The 22,459-nt window shown below is 46.3% G+C and overlaps 1 protein-coding gene across 1 annotated transcript in view; it reads left to right on the top strand.

Moving 5' to 3' along the window:
* Nucleotides 1-2,505: 2,505 nt before the first annotated feature.
* The window catches only part of ZCCHC14 (zinc finger CCHC-type containing 14), a 37,795-nt gene continuing 17,841 nt past the window's right edge, over nt 2,506-22,459 (top strand). The window contains exons 1-2 of the mRNA XM_015874190.2: nt 2,506-3,529; nt 12,212-12,335. Of these exons, the coding sequence (XP_015729676.1) occupies nt 2,966-3,529; nt 12,212-12,335 (688 nt within the window). The 5' untranslated portion in view covers nt 2,506-2,965. The remainder of the gene's footprint in view (nt 3,530-12,211; nt 12,336-22,459) is intronic.

Here is a 22,459-nt window from a genome sequence, read left to right as displayed (position 1 = left end):
TTCAGAAGTTATTTGTGGGCTTCTCTAGGCAATAACCCCCCGTGTGCCACTGCAGCACACGTCTCAGTGTGTCAATAAATGATGTTGGCATGGAAGTGTTTGAAGTGCAGGGCAGGTAGCAGGGATAACACAGTGTTATCACTCACCGAGCTGATAGGTCTGCAGTTAGAACCCATGCTACGCTTGCTAAACACTGTAAAGAAACACTAGATATTTATTGTTAGTAAATATTTGCGCACCTTCCTTTCTTCCCTGCGCTTTCTCCTTGAACGGATCGAGCTGGTTAGTGCAATTCCAACCCAAAGCCAAGAGGGGGAGGGATGTGATATGAAAACATCCCAAGGAATGTCACTGGAATATTCAAGTAAACACTTCCAGATTTTATTTTCCAGATGTGGCGGCAGCAAAGATCAAATTAATGCTGTAGAACAGCTGATTCCAACATCAGATGTGGGACACCAACTGCACCCTGGGAGCTGTGCACCCATCTTGGGCTGCCTGAGCTGTTGGGAGGGCTTCTATGGGGGGGGTTGGATCCATGGCAAGGAGCTGTGCTGGTTCTAGGGCAAGGAAATGGGAAGTGATTGCAATGTAAAGAGTCACACAAATGGGACTTCGGGGTGCGGGGGGGATTAATGTAGTAGGAGTCAAAGGGGAATAGCAGGGCTGTGATTGGGATGGTGGGAAGGGAGAGGTGGGGAAAAGCAAGGATGTTTGTTTTGCAGCGGTTTCAGGGATGAATGCAAGGAGGAAGGAAGCCGGGGGCAGCGTTTTGGCAGCCTGAGGCTGTGGGTTTTCGTGCTGAGACAAGCCCCGTTGGGAACCAGGAGAAGCCAGAAGGCTCTGAGCATCAACAGGGGCTGAGCAACAGCAAGTCAGGGAGCAGCTTTACTTAGGGGGGTTGCAGCCTTATTGGCGATGCCTTCAGTAGGAAAAACACCCCGAGAAACCCCAGTGTCGTGATGTGTGCCCGGCAGAGGGCAGTGCCACTTCGCTGCCATCCCCCCCCTTCCGCTCGCAGCCATCTCCGAGCCCCATCCCAACCTTTTATGATGTGAAAGACAAGGGATGCTGCCGCTCCGACATCTGGCCTTTTAAAATGATGATGACTTCTTCTCACGTGATGTTTTTCTATGCTCTTCAAAGCTCGGGTTTGTTTGTTTGTTTAAAGCAAGGCTTCCAATCCCAGCATCTGGGAGAAACCTTACAGGAAATAACCCGTGTGTGTGCATTAGGGCTCGAGTGCTCATGCCATGGCAATGTTTATCTTTCCCCTCCGTATGAGCACACAGATGGCATGCAAACCTATTGCTGTGTCCTGCCAGAAATGAGAGCTTTGGGATCAGAAAACTGCAGCCCTATAGCGTGGGGGGGGGATGGGAGAAGTAGGCATTGGGATGGTCTGAAGTGAGCACAGGTTTTGGGAATAGGGAGTGAGGTTTTGGAAGGAGGAGACAATGCAGAGCCATGATTTGGATGCCCAGAAATGCCAACTGGGTCAATAGTTGTGTTTGTTTAATGATGAGTGTTTAAGAGCTTCCTAAAACAAGCAGAGAATGATGGAGAGCTCTGAGAAGGAGCCCTGTGTGGGCTGAAGGCTCTGGGCAATTCAGGCTTATAGCCAGCAGTTTACATGGAGCTCTCCCACTCATTTCAACAGGTAGAAATTCTCATTTTCACCCCATAGATGGATTATAATCCAAAATAGCTCCTTTTCCATAGGACCCAGAAACCATCATTTTCATACACCTTGGGATGTTCTAGCAGCGTTGCATTGAATCCAGAACACACAAAGATGAAGTTCACGTGCTGCACTTCAGGTTAGAGACAGCATTACTCAACCTGCTGCTTTCAGCATGGATTCATGGTGGGTTAAAGACACCCCCTATAGGGACGGGACACCCCTATAGGGACACCCCTATAGGGACACGACCATCCCTATAGGGACACCTCCCTATAGGGCCACCCCTATAGGGACACAACCCCCCCCTATAGGGACGCCCCTATAGGGACACCTCTATAGGGACATGACTCCCCTATGGGGACATCCCTATAGAGACACGACCTCCCCTATAGGGACACCCCTATGGGTCCCTATAGGGGACAATGAAGCCATTAGGGCTTGGTGCCTTAATGCAGACTGCCTGGCCCCCAACTCAATGCGATGCAAACCCATCCTAATGGACTGAGGGCGCTTCCTCCTCATCTCCCTTCCTCTAAGGGACAATACCAGGCATGGCAGGAAGAGGAAGCCCGTATAGTTTCCATATCACGGCCCTAAAGGCGGAACGAAACCCCCTCCCCACCTGCCCGCCCACCCGCGGCCCCACACAAAAGCGGCCCGCTCCCACCCCTCCCCTATTCAACCAGCGGAAGGGGGCGGGGCCTAATGATTGACAGGGGGATGAGGCGGGGACAGCGCGCCAATAGCCAATCATCATCCGCGAGTATCACGGCGGGCCAATGGGGAGGGAGGTGGGCGGGGCTTCGCCGCGAGGTCAGGCCGGGAGTGGAGGCGCTCGTTCATTTCTCTCTGGGCTGGGACGCCTCACCGCGGGATCCCTCCGCCTCGGGCCGCTTGTGTTCGCTCACCGTCCACCTCCGCGCTGCCTTCAAGCAGGGATTCATTCCCGTTATTGTGTACACCGGGTCGGCTCTAGAGGAAGCCCAAAGCTCCGGGATCCGAACGGACGGAGGATGAAGCGGCTGAAAGAAGGAACCGCCCCGTGAGGGATCGCCGAGGCCTGCTCGGGGCCTGCACCCCCCGCGGCCAGGCCGCGGCTCAGCTCTCAGGCCTGCACCCCCTGCGGCCGCCCTCAGGGGGGGCCTCGGCCGGGCCCTGCCCGCCGCGGGGGGCTGCTGTGTAACGCCGGGTCCCCTCAGCCCCCGGGGGAGCGGCCGGCAACGAGGTGCGAGGGGGGGACCCCAGGTGTGTGCCCTGAGGGCCGGGGGTCGGAGGAGCAACATGGTGGAGAAGCGCTGCCCTCGGTTGCAGCGGGACGGGGTGTATCGTTGGTTTTCGGAGCTGCCTTCGCCTCAACGAGTGGAGTTTCTGTGCGGCCTGTTGGATCTGTGCATCCCGTTGGAGCTGCGTTTCTTAGGAGCCTGTTTGGAGGATCTGGCTCGGAAGGATTATCATTCGCTTCGAGATTCTGAGATCAAAGCCAATAACCCAGCCGATCTGGGCAGCCTCACCAACCTGACGGACGAGGTGGTGCGGAGCAAACTGCTGGTCTCGCTCGCTTTGCTGGGTTCTGCTCACCGAGAGGCCGCCGGGGTCCTTTTCCGGACCCTCACCCACATCGATTCCGTCATCAATAACTATGGGCTGCAGCTGAACGAGGGCCGCACTGGGGATGAGTTCCTGTTGCTTTTCACCATGGCGTCCAACCATCCCGCTTTCAGCTTCCACCAGAAGCAGGTGCTGAGGCAGGAGCTAACCCAGATCCAGAATATCATGGCCAGCAGCAGCAAGAATCCCAGCACCTCTACCCTCAACTCCATGGCGACCTATCCAGGCTGCCATAAGGTGGGTGACACGCTGAGATAGCATCGCTGCAGGGCGCCTTGCTGTGACTTTCAACATAGGCTCATAGAACGGCTTAGGTTGGGTGGGACTTTAAAGATCATTGAGCTCCAACCTCCTGCTGTGTGTGGGTTGGCTGCCACCCACCAGATCTGGTTATCCAGGGCTGCATCCATCCTGTCCTTGGGCACCTCCAGGGATGGGGCACCCCCAACTTCTCTGGACAAGCTGTTCCAGTTCCTTACCTCCCTCTGAGTAACCTACATGTCTCCCTTTTTAGTTTAGAACTGTTCCCCCTCATTCAGTCACTATCACACCATGTAAAAAGTTGCTCCCCCACCTGTTTACAAGCTTCCTTCTAGTACCTCTCTTCTTTCAACCCCTTCTTTCTCTTACCGCAGGTGTTCTAGTAGTAAATGTCAGCCTGAGGGGCTGACGGGTCATTCCTCTTGTTGATGCTGGGGGTAAAAAGAGGGTGTTTGAGGAGTTCTTGTCTCAATCCATGAGAAGAAGTTTCACAAGCTGATTAAGAAGGATCAGTCTGAACTTCAGCTGATTGTTCCTGGGAGTTCTTCTGCTTCCCTGCTTCTGTCAGGTGCATGGAAGCCCTGTCTCTAAATGTGGGGACAAAACATCTGTCTGAAAGGGTTTAGAAGACACTCGAAGGGAAGATCAGGTTGGGAAGTAGCTGCTCAGTATCAAAGTCATTGTGGTGAGTTTGGGTTTGGGGCAGGCAAACGTTTGGAGTTGCTGATGTTAAAGAAATGTTGGTGGTTGTGCTGGTCTCCCTGAACCACCTGGGCATTGACCTTGGTGTCAGAGGTTCACCATCATTAACTTGCTATACACCTTAGCAGCAATTAAGCTAGGCAGTATCGTTTTAAAGCCTTCTGTTGGTAATGAGATCTATCAGTGAGCAGTGAAGTGCTCCCAGCTGCCTCCAGCTCAGGAGTCAGGCTGCTCCATTGACTGCCTGTGTAACCTGCTTGGAAGTTCAACCCGAGTACCAAGGAAGTGGGTGTGTGAGCAGTGAACAGCCTGCAGCTCCTGAGGCTGCACTGACTCAGCCAGCAAATAACCACCTCACCCTTCTGATGGGAGAGACTGTGTATACCTGAGGGCTACAGAAATCTCTGCATTGGAATTGTATCCTAAATAAAGCTGTTGCTGAGGGCTCAGCACGGATTCCATTGAAGTTAAGCAGTGAATCTCAAACTGAGACAGAAGTGTGCGCTTACTCTTCTGCTGAATGCAAATTGCTTTCTAATTTTGTGTTGGATTTGGATGCTGCTGCTTTTTTTTCCCCCCAGCTTTTGTTGGGGGTTCAGAAACTGATTTCTCTTTATCTTCCCTTTCTGTGTGTCTAAACAGTGCTTATCCCTGATGTTTTATTTTAAGGGGGAGGAACAGAGTGAGGCATTGCCTCCATTCACTTTCAACCAGTACGTGAATAAAACAGGCATGGAAAGAATATTTCACATAGAAGGGGATAATTGAAACCAGGATGAGCTTCATGGCAGACACTGAGCTACTCACACCTTCCCTTACTCTAAAGGTCTGCAGAGCCTCAGATTGAAAGACTATAAATCATCTACAGGCTTTCCCAAAACAAGATGAGCAAAAGAAGGATGTAATTACACAGGTAGGGGTGTTTTTCTTAGGCTGTGCCTTCAAAGCTGTAAGAATAGTGCATATCTTGTATAGGTGAAAAGCTCCATTGCTATTGAAGTCGATTTAAGATGGATGGAGGATCCATCCCACTCTTCCTGCCAGCACTGAGGTGCTGTCACTTTTGTAGTCTCTAAAATGTGTGTTTTGCTTGAACAGACACAGATTTCCTTTTTTAAGATCCTTGAGGTCTCTGGATGTGGATCGCTCGGTCATTTTGCTACTTTTAGAGTGCGTAGCTGGCTTAGAACAACAGTTGGATGAAGTAAGTGGAAAAAAAATGCCTTTCTCCATTCAGCCCTGTTTAAATATGCACAAATTCCAGCCCTGCACACTTGAAATCTTGTGATGTTACCAAGCCATGTTGTGACAATACTTGTGTTGTAACATCACCTAGGAATAAAGAAACAACCAAGGCAGACGTCAAGAGAAAGTGAGCTGCCCTGGGCCGCTGCCTGCCAAGTCCTGCACTCCTCATCCTCTTCAGACCTGGAGGAGAATTCCTTCCCCAGAGCCAGCGCTTCTCATCACTGCTGCTTTACTACAGCCTGAGTGACACTAAGCTGGTGCTTGGAGACAGTGCGGTGTGATTACCTTTCTCTGTTCAGATCCCTGATGATCTGCACACCAGGGAGAGGTGAGAAGGAAGGTTAGGCTGTTGGACAGCACTTCTTGCACAGTCAGTTCTATTAAACTATGACCCAGCTTGATACTAGCTACAACCTTTCTGCCAAAGGCCTGGAGCTTGCAATCCATCTCCCATCTCTTTCACAGTGTAACAGCTCCAAAAAGCTTGCATGTGATACAGTCAATAGTGTGAACAGTTGATACAAAATTACAGTAGAAGTCATGATTCTTGGAGTTGTTTGGGGTGGGTGATCCCATGTAAGCCTGGTTAGCCACACAAGTCACTGCTTTTGCAGTTGCTGAATGTGAGAGGGCACAGAACAGCTGCTGATAACTTTTTGCTTTAAGTTTTGTGCTTCGGGATTACTGGCTTATATCCATTTTAACAAGATGTAGAGGAAAATCATAGAGTGGCCTGGGTTGAAAAGGACCTCAAAGATCATTCAGTTCCATCCCCTCTGCTATGTGCAGGGTCTCCAACCACCAGACCAAGCTGCCAGGATGGTGCCTGAAGGCTCGTTTCTGTGCTGAGGCGGTGGCTCATTTCATAGTACAGGGGCTACAAGCATCAGGACACAGCAAAACCAGGCCTGAATGTGTGACCCACAGGGAAAGAAGCATCTCAGAGCTGTCTCCAGGTGTCATGCAGATGCTTATCCTGTGTAACTTGTATCAGTGAACACCATTTTTTAACTGCAGGTGAAAATGGAGAGCTTTTCATTCATCCTTGGTTGTTTTGGGGGCCTTTAGGGATGCTGTCCTTACAGAACCCCTTATACTTCTGTCTTGTACATGATGAATACAGGGGCTTGCTCAGACACCAGAACTCATCTAGGTGTAATGCCAGTCTCTGCACAGACTGATGTTTTCTTGTATCCTCAGCACTGAGGACATAACTCCTAGAACAAGAAGGGAAGTCGCTTGTGCTTCTGCCACCTTTTATTTCTGAAAGTCACTTAATTAACTCACTAAGACCATTCTGTGAAACAAGGGAAGTAAGATGATGCTTTGGCTGCTTAGCACCTACTCTGCCCGCTGGCTGTGATGAGAGCTCTCCAGGGCAGCAATCTGGCTGGTGCTTCAGCTGCAGAAGCAGGGTCAGAAATAGGTCTGAGCGCTGTTTGTTTGCAGCTGAAAGGAAATAAGTTGGCGACATTGCAGTTCTGTGGCTGTTCCAGGTTGATAGCTTGTGAATGGGGAAGGAGCTCCTGCCCAGTCAGCTTCCAAATACTGCACCAATATCCATTTTCAGCTTATAGCATAAGGTGCTATTTTTCGATTGTGCTAATTCCATGGGCTTATCCGAAACTTAGAAATATCTGAAGGCTACTGGAGTCGTGTAGAGCTGGTATTGTGAGGGGTGTCCTTCAGTACTTTCTGTATTAGTTTCTGCAGCATTTGCTGCAGTGTCTGACTTCAAAGGTACAGCATCCTTGTTTGGAAGCATTTAGCTGTTTGGTGTGTTTGGGTTGCTAAAAGTGAGATCCTGTAATTCTTCAGTGATTAGGTTACAGGCACTGCTTGCTGGCAGGCTGGAGCACTAATTTCCTCTTTGGTCTTCTCTTAAATACACAGTGGTACAGATGAGACTGGAGTGCCAATTAACCTTTCCATTAGGGAAATGCTTAGGGTCTCATGGCTTGGATTACACCAGCAGACTTCAGAACTGGGTCTGGCCATTCTTTTACCTCCCAAACACACACATGTGGTGGTGGTTTCTTATGCCTACTACGGCAAAGTAAATACTGTAGCTTTAAAGTCAGTGTAGTGTTGACATCTTAAAGACAGTTGTTATTAAGGACAGAAGGCTTCTGGAGCAGAATAAGCCATGCTGTGCTTTGAATGCTTGAGAAGCCAAAGGTCCTTCTGATGTCTGTGTGTTCCAATGCAGAAAGAGGGACACACGCCTTATGGGGTGGAGAACAGGGATGGTCCTAAGGGCTGGTTATAAGGATCTGTGTTTTGGTATTGAGCACAATGCAATTAAAGCCCCATTACTGTGCACTTGGTGTATATTCCTGGTATTAACAAGGTATCTGCAATTCTTTAAAGGATTTTTAGTGGATCATAGTCTATACAGTACAATCCAGACTTCTTTGGTCCATCTGTTCCAGTGAATTTGTGGTGGAGCCTTGTAGCAAGTGGGTGATTATCCTGAAGTACTGAAGTACTGCATGCCTCATTTCATCCCAGTAATAGTCTCAGAGGACAAAAGCAACCAATCTATTATCCTGCTTTACTGTGAATCGCCTTCTCACCATCTTCCTACAAGAGTTGCTGTTGAAAAACATGGGCGCATCCCACTTGTGTGTGGTCCTGCTTTTTTGGTGGGCATTAAGTATTGGAATGACATGAGTTTCTGGCATGTAGCACCTTCAGCTACATTTAAGTCCAACAAAGCATTTAGGTGCATGTAAACATAAACGTGGAGCAGTGTTGAAGGCTCCAGTGGTTATATGAGAAGTTGGATGTGTCTGTGGGTGTTCCTTAAGCATTTTGGGGTTAATCAGTAAGACAGTCTGGCAAAGGAGTAATTTTAGGCATTGGGAGTTATAGGTATTTGCATCTATAAGGGCAAGCAGGCTGCTTCTGAGGCTGTGGACCTGGTGGTGGCTTGTTGCTGCCCCATCCAGCTCCTAGGTTTCCAGTCATACAAGCTCTTTTGGGCTCTCCTTGCTGTTCTTTCTGGCTCAGACTTAACCTACTGAACAATGTCATGCATCTGCAGGCTGACACTGGAGTGTTGGCATTTCTTCTAAAAGATTTGGGAACCCAAGCTATCTATCTGTTGGCAAATAGCAGCTTATCTACCGAAGCATGCAGCGGCTGTATCAGTGCCATCAAGCTGCAGCACTTCTGCAAACAGGATTGCACCGTGTTAAAGACCTTGGTGTTAACCTCAAAATAAGCTGCTGTTAATGCTCACTAATATGAAACTGGCAGGAGTGAATGGAGTTGACTGTTTTTTTTTCCCCTAGGCTTCAGTGTTCCTATTCCTGAGCACTGTTATACGTTATCTGCATTGGTCTTAAGGCAGCTCAGCTTAAAACCGTGCAAAACCTTTTGGAAATGGGACTTCTGAAGGCAAGTAATGGCAGGGCTGCTTTTGTTGGACTTCCTTCCAGCTGCAGTCACAGTATCCCATTTAGCTGACTCCATTCTTAGGTTGGGCTCACTTTTTTCCTGTATAATTCATGCCTTAATAGGGATCGAAAACAATGTTTTATCCCTCTTGATGTACTTTTTTGAGCAAGTTCTTCCTTTAGATTTTATATCATTGTTTCCTTGAATTCTGGGTCTTGCTACATTTTAGGTAGCAAGCGTGTTGATCTGTTAGCATTGGCTCCATTTCAAGCTAAATCAGCAAATACTTGGTTATTAAGCCATATATTTTCCCTGTTCTGTTTAGTTATTCTTAAGGGAATGCATGATTGTTGTTTTCACTTCCAAAAGGAAAATAACAATTCTTACCACATTGTTTGACCTCTATCAGTCCTGTTATTTTTCTGAAAGGCTTTCCTGCATTAAATCGATGCTGTCCCCAGGGAGCGCAGCAAACAGTTCCTGCATCTGGCACCATGGATTTGCCACGTTTTTGCTCTGCCTTCAGCTGTCCTGCCTGGTGCCAGAGCTGTGTTGGGCAGCAGCTGTTGGAGGAAACCAGCAGCTGGTGGGGTGAGTGCTCCTGGTGAGTTTGTGGTGGATCAACTCAAGAAAGCACTGCAAAATCCTAAAGAAAATAAATCCTGTGCCTGTTGGTCCAGCTGATATTGAGAAGGAAATCATTGTGTTCTGCTTGCTGGCAGTTAAAAAGATGTGATAATGGCTGAAGTTCTGGCAGTGGCTGCTGATACCTGGATGCATTTGATGCCTGCAGTCAGCAGCAGGGCTCGTTCTTGGCCAGCTGCAAGGCTGGGGGCTGCAGGCTGCAGTCACCCAGGGGCCCCTTGGGAAGGATGGAATGGCTTTGCTACCATGGAGGAGAGGCATAGGAGAACTGAAGCTGAATCTCAACCTGTCACTAGTTATGGTGAATTTTTTGCTCTTCTTACGGCAGCTGCTTTAATTTGAATGCTCAGGAGTCGAACCTGCTTTTCATTTAGAAAACCCAAAGTGTAGCTGTGAGCCAGATGCTTTGGGATGGGGGTTAGTGGGCATGAATTTAAAGTAAAAACTATTTAAGCATCTCTTCTGCACCCATGTGAGTGTGCATCTGCAGAGCTGGTGTTACTTCCAGTATCTTAATGGAGCTATGGATGGTGCATCACAGGGCTCTCCTGCTCCTCCAAGGACGGTGTCCTCTGCAGCTCAAAGCTCAGGTTTGGGACAGAAGTTGATTAAATGGTTCTAACACCAATCAGCTCGCTAACAAAGAGCCCCATTTGGAACTCATCAGGGCTCTGGGATTGTTCTGGGCCCATCTGAAGCTGCTTCGCTTTGATGTGTGGCTGAATCAGTGCGTGAGGGGACATATGGGCCAGGTTATTCTTTACTGAGCATATAAAAATTAAACCTTTCTGGAAAGAGCTGGAGGTTATTTAAAACCAAAATGCAAATTCTGAATTGCACATCACGCTTATAGTAGAGCTGCTGGACAGAAGGGAGTACGAGATAGGAGCCAACACATTGTGATGCAGACTGCTTGCTTAGGGAGTTTTTTTGAACTCGTGTGGCTGTGCTCTTGTTCAATTTCAAGTATTATTTTTATTTGCTGATCTCAATCTTTGGAACCTGGCTGTTTTGGGTAAGGTGGTTTTGCCTGAATGTAATGCTGGAGCTTACTGTGTTATTTAGCTGCCCTTGGGAGTCCTTCCCCTGGCAGCAGGATGCCGGGGTTGCTCAGCCCAGAGCAGAGAGATCTTAATGAGCTCCAGGAGAGGCACAGCGTGAGGGAAGCTCATTGGGGAAGGCTGCCTTTGGCAGGGGGATCTGAATCATCTCCTCCTTCCTTCAGGCTTAGTTTAATGGCTCTTCTTGTGAATGCCAAAGCTTGATGCTGGTTTTTCTTATTGATGAAAAGCTGTGCTGGGGAGGTGGAGAAGTAAACCTTTAAATCCAGAAGCAAAGTGCTGGTGCTGAGGAGGAAGGCAGGGGCTTGTAATCCTGTTTTCTTGTGACATTCCTCTGTCTTTCTGGGTTGGTTTCTTTGCCCATCTAAGTTCTTCTATGTCTGCAGCCATAGCAAGTCTTCCACTTGTATTACTGCCTTAAAATGTGTCTGAATATCAGTAGTAGATGGGATCTATACAGAGCCAGGGATGTGCTGGCTTTGACTTGCATTGCCTGGATCTCAGTGCAGGTTATCCCAGCTCTTGGCACTCTGATATAAGCAGGGTATCAGGGAGCTGCTCTGTGCTGCTACTTATCCCGAGCAAAGGGAAGCTGATGTTGAGACAAGCATTTTCTGTCTTGATTCAACAGAGACTAAAATTGACGCTCAGTTCTAATTACAGCTCTGCGTACTACAGGATTTCACGTGAACTCAAGGTGTGGAATTGAAATGGAGGCAGTGCATTAGTACGAGTGCTTTTGTTAGCCTTCACTACCTCTTCAAAACACATTTTCCTCTTTGAGATACTTACTTCTTTGTGTTCTGTGCTGCTAATGCAACTATTCATCCACTTCTGCTTCTCATTACCTACAGAACAAGAGAGTAATTGCCTTGCTTATGAGGCAGGCGTTGACTGTTTTGCCACCAGTAATGGATGTTTTTGTGTTGCTACATAATTGTGAATGGTCCTGTGGACAGCAACTGAAGTGGGCAGTGTTTGATTCTGCTTTTTCTAATGATTTATGTTTATTTCTTTCATTTTAAGTGATGGTGGTGATTGGTTTCTTATGCAAAACGCAATAGAGAAGGTGCACGTTAAGCCATGAAGTTGACTCTGACAATGCAGCCTTCTGCTTGGGCATGAAATGGGCTTTCAAACAGCAGAGACAAGGATTAGTTTTTTCCCTCAAGTGGATTTTGTTCCCTGTAGTTCATGTGGAAATATTTGGAAATGCCTTTAAATCTGCCTCTGTGTAGGTAGGTGTCATAGAATAAAGTGACTGATGTTTTCCAGGAACCCTTTCTCTCTGTGTTCTCTCATTGAAAAGTTAAGGACTGCAGCGTGGAGAGCTTAATATCCCTATGACTGACTGCTGGGTGACTATTCTTTAAAAAAGAATTATACTCTTAAGGAGCTTTATAGATTATCTTGGCTAATCTAGATTTGCAAATAGCTGCTGACTACAACTACTTCCCTGGGCTGTTGCTTGTGGAATATCAATGACGTTGCTGCTGGCTTTTGGAAGCATCCACCTCCTACCTGCCTTCAAAGCTGGAGCAAGGTTTGGTGTTTGAACACCCAAGTTTATGACATTGGATTTTTGTGTTTTTCTTTCCAGGTCACTGCAAGGTCCGAGACCCCCATAAACAGTGTCAGTAACAGTTTGGAAAATGTCCTACATACATCAACACATTCCATTGAGGAGTCATTACCCAAGAGGCCTTCAGGGAAACACTCCAAAGGTGTGTCCTTTTCTGCATGCCTACTTCCTGCGGGGGCAAAGAACACTTGTATCTCTATGGCAATTGGCATTCATTTAATCCATTGGAGGCTGGTGTTGTGGCACTTCAGTTCAGAGTTGGGATGAGCACAAGAAGTCGTGGCTGGGCTTTTTTAGGTGATATTTTATCAGTCAGCTATGGTCAGCAAGTGCTAAGTGTGGTTATTCTGTTGGGAAAGGGTTGAAAGACCCACAGAGATCTTACCAAATATACTAGTGAGCAAATCTGATGCTCTACCTCTCATTCTCATAATAGAGATGTATTTTCATCATCTTTGTGATGAGAATCATCATAGAGATTCTTATCATTCAAGATTCATATCTTGTATGAAGTATATGGCAATGTGTGCCACTTCACTGAGGAGAACACATCTATAACAGCAGCTGGGCTACTGCTTGCTTCCACTTTCATTTCCTAAGAATACTTAAGAAATGGGTGGAAGAAGGCAGGCAGCATAGGAGAAGGAGTTGCAACCTTTATAGCACTTGAGCACCCATAGCTCCAACCTCAAAACACCAAATACTGCTACAAAACAAGTCATTGTATGCTTACCTGGCTAAAGACTGGGCTTGATGAATTGCAGTTATTGCATTCAGTTTGCACACTCAGGGCTGGGATTACAGGTGCTATAACATGTAGGTTAAAGTGTGACTGGGAGTATTGCTTACTGTGCTCAAAAGGCGCTGTTAAGTGAGGAAGGTCTTTGAACCACGAGCTGCTATGCACATAGAACACCTTTTGTGAACTCTTTATGGGGTACTTAAATATAGTTTAGCACAAGTTAAGTTGAGATCAAGGATTTCCAAGCACTTTGTGTGGAAGGAGAGGATCTGATGCAGCCTGGAAGTAGTTAACCATACCCACGAGCTGCTGGTTTGCCTCCATTGACCCTCCTTTGCTGTGATATACTCAACTATAATCCCAGTAGCAGTAAGTAGCAATCATTTTGAATTGTGCTGTAAGTAGCTGTTTTTCCAGCTGTAAAAGCTATCAGGATAGGAGAAAAAAATGCAGCACTAAGCAGAAGCATGGCTAGGTTTGTGGCTTTCATCTGATATAAATAGGACAGGGTTCAACGCTGCTCTCATTTGTACACTGTGGTTGCTGTTCCAGTACCATATATGTCAAGATTAGCTATGATACAGTGTGAAAACTAATTGTTTTCCTCTGATCTGTTGGTTTTTTCCCTTATGGAAAAGCTTATGGCTTTTTTAATAGCTTTCCTTACAGGTAGTTGGTGAAAGGAGCTGAGGGACAAATACAATTGGTTGGGTCAGTGCTATGCTCTATATATTTCTGACCCTCTTAGCAAACACTCCCCTCTTAATTCAGGAAGATCTACTGCCTTTTTAATGTCGAGGACATGGAATTCAGCTTCAGGAGCAGAGGGTGGATGAGTTGCTTGACCCATTGCGTAATTCTTGTGTGACACAAGACTGGCTAGAAAAAAATCAACACATCTTGAGAGGACAACTTCTTGTTTGTGGTCAGAAATATTGAGCTGCTCCAGTCTGCATGTTTGTCTTGGCAAAGCACTGGAGCTGGAAGGGCCTCAGTTAAAAAAGGGCTGTAGCTGAAATGGAAGAAAAATGAGAGGTCTCGCTGAAGATGTGGTATCCATTGTGTTTAGTTGGATTAGAGGCAGCGTGTATTAATCTGATGAGCGTTTTACTTCTGACTTGCAGAAATGTCAGTAGCATTGCATGATGTGTGGTAGAACAGTGGCTGGTTTGTAGTGGGCTGGGCTAGGAGAGCTATTTCTGGCTGTACTTCCCCTAATCCACAGTTAGGAATGACCTGTTAGCTTCAAATATTTCATGTTTTGCTATGAGAGAGAGCTGAGAAGAGCAGAGTTAACTCAGATCTGTTTTCACAGACAAGGAAGTTGTCTTAAATGGAAGTAACTCGGGGAAATGGATCCTGCCCTCTCAGAGGTGGTTATGCTTGTAGGCAGACTGACTCACAGGCTTCAAGGTATTGACAGATCTCACTAGTGAAGGAGAAGGGAGACAAATAGGCCAGATCCTTGTGTTCTGCAATTTCAGCAGGGACGTGCTGCTCGATCTTGGTTTCTTTTCTGCTGTTTCTAGAGTGCAGTTATGATTTTTAAGATGCCTTTAGCACTGATCCAAACAAAGCAATCCAATTCAAATGCAAGTTGAGCTTTTTCAGCTTACTAGCTGAGTAGTGCAGTGCTGTTTTCCTCTTGTTGCTCTGGGCTTTTTTCCACTAGACTATAAGAACTGAAGCTCTGCAAATGTAACTGCAGTAGGTGTCAATGTCTGGTTGATTCCAATTTCAAAGGTGCAATTTCGTGCTTGGAATGGCATGCCTGGTAGGGAAATACTTCCAACAGCAGCACAGGGATGGTTCCTGCTATAGGCAGGGCTGTGTTTGTGAGCACAGTGCCTGTGCAATAAGCAATCTGACTTTGAGGAGTTCTGATGAAGGTACCAAAACTGGATTTAAGGAGCCCACTAGTTAAATACAATCTATTAATCAGCAGCTTTTGTTTTACAGCCAGTCCTGCTGTGGTAGCTTAGGGAATTTCAGTCCTTATGCCAAAGTCCAGAAGAAGCTGTTTGACCTAAGGGAAGTCCCATTCACAAAGCTAATCAGTAACAAGCTGATGGAGCTCGAGTTGTTCTGACTTTCTGTGGCCGTTCCCGTAAGAGAGTCATTACTGTAATCGAATCTGAATGGAAAATTCAGCTTGGAAAGAAAAGAAACCAAAACAACCAGCAAACACAAGATAGTGATTTCCTGTATGCCGGAGATGTTATTAATTACTTATTGTAAGGCTCCAAGGAGGACGATTTGGCCATGACACGGATAGCACTGTAGGCAAGTAATACTCAGTGCATGTGACCCTGCAGCAATGTATTAAACGTGGTCAGCGACCACAGCATATTTTCCACCAGCACAGTGGAATAAAGTACATTACACCAGATGCTGAAGCGCAGAACAAAAGAATCTTTTATAATAAGGCAGCGGAAGCTGTGAAACGTTACAGTGCGATGACTGCCATCTAAGGATGCAGTTTCTCATAACACTCAGTGAAATCTTGATTCGTCACAGCCTGTTCTAAATTTTCTGCAGTGAAAGTTCAGTGTCGGTGTCTGGAAGATGCTCGTTACTATTATGAGGCTTTGCAGGTGATACTTAGCACCGTTTTCTTCCACTGAGCTGTCTGGAGGATGCTCCAACTTCCTGCAAAGTGACAAAAATTCCCTTAGCTTTGCTTCCTGTGCACTTAAATGGTCTTTCTTTTCTGCTGTTGCCACATAAAACCTCCGAGCTGCCTCCAAGCCGGGCTGTTTTCAGATGAAGCAACTGTTGAAACGTGATCCTGGTGCAGGGAAGCTGAATCAAAATTCCTGCAACGCATGCATCTAATGATAGGCACAAACTGTCTTCTGTGGACAGAGTAGCAGAGCTTTTAGATGTCAGACGGGTACAGTAGGCCTTGTTCCACCAGCTGAATTCCATTTAGGAGTTCTGCTGAGCACTGTAAAACTTCTGGCTTAATTGAAGTTACTCTCTCAGTCCCCATAAGGGATCCTGTGGATCCTCAACGTGACCCAAGCTGGAATAATCACAGAGCAGCACGTGGCTGGAAGGACAAAAGGAGCCACAATCTGTGGGCATGAGGGAAAGCTTGAGAGGAGGTTTATCTCAGTAATGCATTTGTTTTGGATAAGTGCTGTGAAGTACACGCGTGTTGGCAGGAGTCCCGCTGACCTCAGGTAAGGTTCAGGTTGCATGGAGGTAAAGCTGAAGGTTAACAGAGGTGCGTGGTGCAATCAACCCACAGCCTCTAACCTCTGATTTGCCTCCCAATTCGTTTCCCTCCGGCTCACCCTTAAGATCCTTCAGGTTCAGGTCCACAGCGCCCTGTTCTGTAGCTGGTTTTGTTCTATTTTTGGGTGAATGCATCATCTCCCACACTATTGGGTCAACCACTCTTCGGGTAGGGCTTAAAGAAATATTTAGGCTATGATAATCCTTTAGGAAAAATCTCCCTGTACCAACTGTAGGTGATTTTTCAGCTGTTTGTGTACGTCTCTGCTCGCTTGATCTCTGAAGCAGAACCAGCTCTATTTCTAAAGCACAGCAGTGTTGTTTAAGTGTTAAACGCATTCAGTCACACAAGGCGTTGCATACCCGACTTACTGTCTCTAACACACAAGTTTGCGAGCATCAACTATTTGGAGTTAATTCCAGCAATCAAATCCAAGGATTAGCGTACTTTAAAATAAAAAAAAGCAGTATGTTTTGATGTTGCATATTTTCCTCATTGCCTGAAGATGACTGCATAGGAAGAAAGTCTTGAAGGCTGCGTGCTGCATAAATCACAGAGCCTACACTTCGGAGTTCAGTTAAGGTCTGATTCGGGAAGAAAGCAAACATTAATGTATGAATTCTGAATAGCAATGCTGTAGGTTTTACTGGTTGTATTCTGCCTGGTGTAGGTAGGCACACGGAGCCACGCCGTGTCCTCAAAGCAGAGGCTGAGTTGCAGAGCTCACTCCATAGCAGTCAGCTCCTGGGTACATCAGCACACAGCACCCATGTGGCACTGGTCTGCTTTGAAAAGGAGGAGGTGGGTGGAGGGGAAGGATGAGAACATCTCACAAAACAGTTTATACCTTGCCAGCATTTTTCTCTGCTTCCCTGCTATTACTGCAAATATTTCTCTGCTCTGCTTCCCTTCTTTCTAATATGAAAGTGACCTTATTTTGTAAATGACAACGCTTGATTTCTGTGCAAGTGATGATGATTTCTCACGTTCAGTGCTTGGCTTGAAGGAAACAGATGGACTAGAGAAAAGCAGCAGCAAATGCAATAATCCTTAGACTGGTGAGAGACCTTCTGCAAGTAGCAGCTCATTATTCTGACTGAAGGACACATCCATGTGCTGCGAGGGGGAGGAAATTGGCAGTATTACTTTAAGTGTGTTCTGCACTTTGCCTACCAGCTGATGCCAGCCCTGATTCATAGGTCAGAAGGCAGCGGGGGGCTCTCAGGATGGAGTGGGGCTTTGGGGGATCCTGTGTTGGAGCTGTGAGTCTTTGTGTCTAATGAGAAAACTCTGCCATTAACATTCAGGTGGTTGTCCATAGAAACAAAGCTGAGAATAATCAAAGGGAAATGGAGTGCATTGGGATCGTCTAAAGAAAGCTGAGTTCTTTGGGTTTAATGCAGACTTAATGCATGTCTTAAAGCACATCTGTTGAAAAAATGCCGGGACAGAGCCAGATATTGAGGCCTGGATTAAGAGATTTGACAGCTGAATGGGGAAGAGCAGCATTTCGAGTCATTTGGGGGTGGATGCTGAGAGGTAACGTGAGAATAACATCTTGTGTAGGGATTGCAGGTGGTGGAAATTGGGGTGAATTCCAGACATCACAGCATCCTGAGCCTGTGTCCTGCACTTCCCTTCAGCACCAAATGGTGTTAGCACTGCAAGGTGCATTCCTGCAATGGGAGGAGCTGCTCTGATCCCTATAGTGTATTTGTTTCTGTGCCACACAAGGAGCAGAGGAGACAAATGGTCAGTGTTGGCGTCGTTGAGATGCTTTGTCAGATTTCACTTCTGATTTCATTTTTCTTCTTGTTTCATGCAGGGAAATCACAGGTTGTAACTGCTCAGAGCAGTGATTATGCTTAAAGTCAGTGTGCTTTCTAAGACAGGAGGGAACACTGAGCTAAGAGGTTGATGCTTCGTTTTCTTCCTGACTTGTTCTTTTATCTCCCTGGAAAAAAAAAAAAGAAAAGCAATGGACTTGATGCATTACTTTGCTGCCTGGAGTGGATGCATTTCAGCAGCGGATGGTGCAGATGCTATTTTTAACAGTAACTCAAAGGGGGTAGCCCTGCTATAATCACATCATTAATATACACAGCTGAAAGGAAATGGCCCAACACACAACAGTGCCTTGGAAGGCTCTTCATCTCAACTGCAGAGATGCAGGTGGGCTGCCATGATTGCAAAGCACGCAGAGTTCTTATATACAGTCCTATGGAAGAGTAGTAAGTAAATTACTTGCAAAACACCGTGCAATGGAACAGGTTGCCCAAGGAGGCTGTGGATGCCCCATCCCTGCAGGCATTCAAGGCCAGGCTGGATGTGGCTCTGGGCAGCCTGGGCTGCTGGTTGGTGACGCTGCACATAGCAGGGGGTTGGAGCTGAATGAGCACTGTGGGCCTTTGCAACCCAGGCTGTTCTTGGATTCTATGAAAACACAGGTATGGTACAAGTATGAGTGGCTTGGAGAGCTGCAAGTTTGTGTTCCTTCCTTTTTCTGCTATTAAATAATTGAGGAGCTTGCTTGATATCCTGCTGTTGCAAAGGACAAGAGGCAGCTAAGCCATAAACTGTACAGAAGGAGACAAAACCCGCTGTACTGCACACGGGAGAATGCAATGGCCAGCATGAGGAATCAGAGCTTCAAGATGTTGAGGTTTTAGAGATTGAGGGCTTTGGGTTTTTATGTTCTTTCAGTCCCTGTGTTTTCTCACAGGCTTGGCAAATACTAATGAAATCTGCTTTGGTCTTCTCTTCCCTTTTTGTATTTGCTTCATAGACGTGTTACAGAAACAATTGTGTAATAGTTGTATGGTATCTCAAAGTAAGCTTAAGCTCTGAATGAGAACTTTATTCTGTCTCTTTGAATTGCTGGTCAAATCTTGTCTGGGGTCCAAAGCAGAGGAACAATGTTTCGTACAGAAGTGTGAAAGGGAAGCAGAGTATTAAAGCGTAGGAGCAGAGACCTGAAAACATACAAGGATGTAATTGCCAACAAAAGGAGCCCCTCACAAAGGTGGCTGTGCAGGGGAGGGTTTGTTTCTCACTGAGCTGAGCACTTGAATGCATTTGTGGCTCTTGGCAAGACTTGTACTATTCCAGATTAGTCCCTGGGTCTGATGCTTGTGGTATTTTTTTTAGTTTTCATACTATAATTCATTGGTGAAGCTGATACCAAATGCTGCTCGCACTTCTCATTGCAGCCTTAGTCATGAGCTTCAAGATGCTGATACTGCCCTCAGAAATGCAGAAGAGAGCACGTGCTTCTGAGCACGGAGCTGCGTTTCACATAAGATCTGCTCCATGTATTTGCCTGAGTTTGAAATGCCCATTCCTGCAGTGTGCACGCAGCCAAAATCACCGGGCAGAGTTGGAGCAGCAGCCATCTGATCTCAGTGCTGTTTTATCACCACGCTGCCCTTCAAGCCCAGGGCGTGCTGGCTGAGCAGCTGCTGCTGGGATCTCTCTGGCTTCTCTCCATCTATGTTGGATATATGGTTACATGCTGCAGCCCTCAAAGTCTGCGTTCAGCTGTGCTGCAGGGTGGGGAAAAAACAAGCCTTTATATATACAACAGAATTTTCTTCAATAAAATAATTTCTTTCCCATTCTCCCCATCCCCAAAATCAGATTTGTCATTAGCTCAGTTGTGCTCAGATGGCATCTTGGGTTGGTTCAATGGCTGAGCTGTGCTGGGCCCACTCCATATGTCTGTCTGTATTTTAGGGCATTGCTTCACGCTTGAAAGCAAATGCCAGCTCTGAAAGGTTCCCAGCCATGGCGGCTACCTGAATGTGTCATGGTTTTCCCCATCTGCTTTCCTTTATCTTCCTAAGCTCAGTCTGTGTTCCATGTCAGCACAGGGACTTCACAGGCTTTGGCTGTTCTGGTGTTGTCTGGGCTCTGCTGAAGCAGATTTTGGTACTTGGGTACAAAACTGAGCAAGGAGAAGGGTCTGCATTACCAAAAATGTTTTGCATGGGGGGAAAAAAAAGACTTTGCACCTTCAATTTAATAAGTGAATGTAACATTCGGATTCAAAATGCTACCTGGCTTGGCTTCAGCTCACTGAAACTGAAGAAACTCCTTTCTAAGGGAGAATAAACCAGTATGATGGGTAAAACTCTATGAAATAAAGCCAAGATTGTGTTTAAACGCAATCTATTGGGAACAGTAAGTAAAATAATCACTCAGTCAGATAAAACCAGACTAAATATACAACTGCAGATTATTTATCCAGTAAGTAACAATATTTATACACCAAGCTGAACATGCCTCTTGATGGCAGAGATATTTTTACTAGGGTGGACGACATAATTAGATCTGGACAGCTTGTTTATTTTAATTGCTTATGGTAGGATATATGCTGCCGGTTACCAAAGCTGCCTTCAAACTGTGTTTGTGCTTATGGTCATTTTTGCAGATGTTCTTCTCAGAATGAGCTGCACGTTCCTCTGGCTGCTCTCAGTAAATCACAGAAGGAAGACGAGTCACGGGGCCAGGCTTTAAGCAACTCAAGCACATTGCTGCATCAATCAGGAGACGCAGCTTTGCTTTCAGAGCTGCTCATTAAAACTGAGTTATGGTATACGTTTTACCTGTTGCAAAATTGCCCTTAATTAACATTGCTTTTGCAGCCTGCCTTGGCATTGCATCGTAGCTCTCTTCCTGCCCCGAGTGTTATTATATATAATTCAACAGCAGATCCTTGGTAAGTGTGTGTTTCAAGGAACAGCACCTGCCTGGTGCTGTGTGTTGGTGTTCAGGCTTAGCATGGCAGCATTATGTATTACAGAAGCATGTCCAGCACATCAGCCCTTCCTGAGTCATTCTATATATGCTTTATCTGGCATTTGAAAAGAAGAAAGGCCACTTGTAGGGCAGTGGTGACTATTCAGTGCTGTGAAAAGCAGTTCAGCAGCATGAAGGCCAAAGTGAGTACATTTGGCTTGAGGTACTTGGTAAGTAAAGCCTCCAGATTGGCTTTTTGAGGCTCTATCTTGCTTTTGGAAGCAGCTGGCTGATTCTTCTGGGCTTTGTGTCTTCCTGTCCAGATGGAAGTCTTCTCCAGGCTGCGGTGCAGACAGCGTTTTGTTTTATTTAAGCCTTTTGAATGCAATGGAGTTACGAAATCATTCTTGAGGTTGATTGGCCCAAGTGCTGTCGGTACAGTTCAGCGTTACCCAAAACGATGCACAGATTGAACTGAAATTCTAAAGGCAAAGATGCACAGCCTTATTTTTTCTTCATCTCTCCCCCTTTTTTTGGAGGCCAGAAGGTCGCTTAGTTGGCGAGTTGGATGAGCCCAACTGAGGAAATAGCAGGCAGATGAAAACTACTGGCCAGGGGTGAGCTGTGCAGTCCCAGTGCAGTACTCGGCGCTGCCAAGTGCAAGCTCATGTTCTTGATCTCTAAAAAAGCTGTGTGGTTATTTCCTGTGGAACACTGCAGCTCGCAGTCAGCAGCCTGCAAAGTAACTCCTCTTTTCAACCCAGTGCATTGCTTTTGATTTCTGATCTTCTCTATGTTGGAAGATCCCTTGTTGTTCTGTACAGTTCGTCCCTGTGTGACATGGGTGCTGCTAACAAACTTCGTTCTGTTCATGAAGCTTTGATTTCCAATCTCTTCCTGCCTGTTTTTCTATGGTTCTGAGTTTCCTTTCCAGTGCTTAGAGCAAAGCCTGCCCTGGTGCTGACTCCTTTTGGAGCCCTTAGACTCAGATCATCCCAACTAGGCTTGTCGCTGTTGCTCTGAGAGGGGAATGAGGTCTTGATATCTGCTTGTCCTGATAAGAAACGAGCACAAGTTCACAAGATATCATCAAATAAAGGGAGCAAAGGACGTCTGTTGCCACTTGATGCTCATCAGCTTACTGTGAGATGGCTGAGATAAAATGCTCATGATGAAACTTGATCCCAAATTCCACTCGAAGGAAGCGTTGTATTTATCTGCTGAAGTAGTTCTTCCAGTTAATGATAAGCAGGAAAAGCCTTCAAATAGAGTTCTCAGGTAAATGTGTCACTCTCAAGAGGGTTTCGACAATGTTTGTGTTGCTGAGGTCGTTGCTATGTGTCAGTGATACTGTAAACGTGCAAATCTTTGGCTGGAACAGCGTGATTTCCTGCACAGCTCAGACCTCAGAGTGCTTTAAAGACACCCCGTAATACAGAGAGAACAAAGAAAGATCTTAAAGCATTTTGGTCCCAGCCACAACTTTGTGTTTCTTGTGGGGGGGTGGGTACATAAATTCCATAGAACTTTGGGCTCAGTTTATACA

The sequence above is a fragment of the Coturnix japonica genome, chromosome 11 (genome assembly GCF_001577835.2).
Source record: "Coturnix japonica isolate 7356 chromosome 11, Coturnix japonica 2.1, whole genome shotgun sequence".
NCBI classification, from domain to species: Eukaryota; Metazoa; Chordata; class Aves; order Galliformes; family Phasianidae; genus Coturnix; species Coturnix japonica.
The sequence above is the reverse complement of the archived record's forward strand: the minus strand, read 5'-3'. Positions and strand labels throughout refer to the sequence as shown.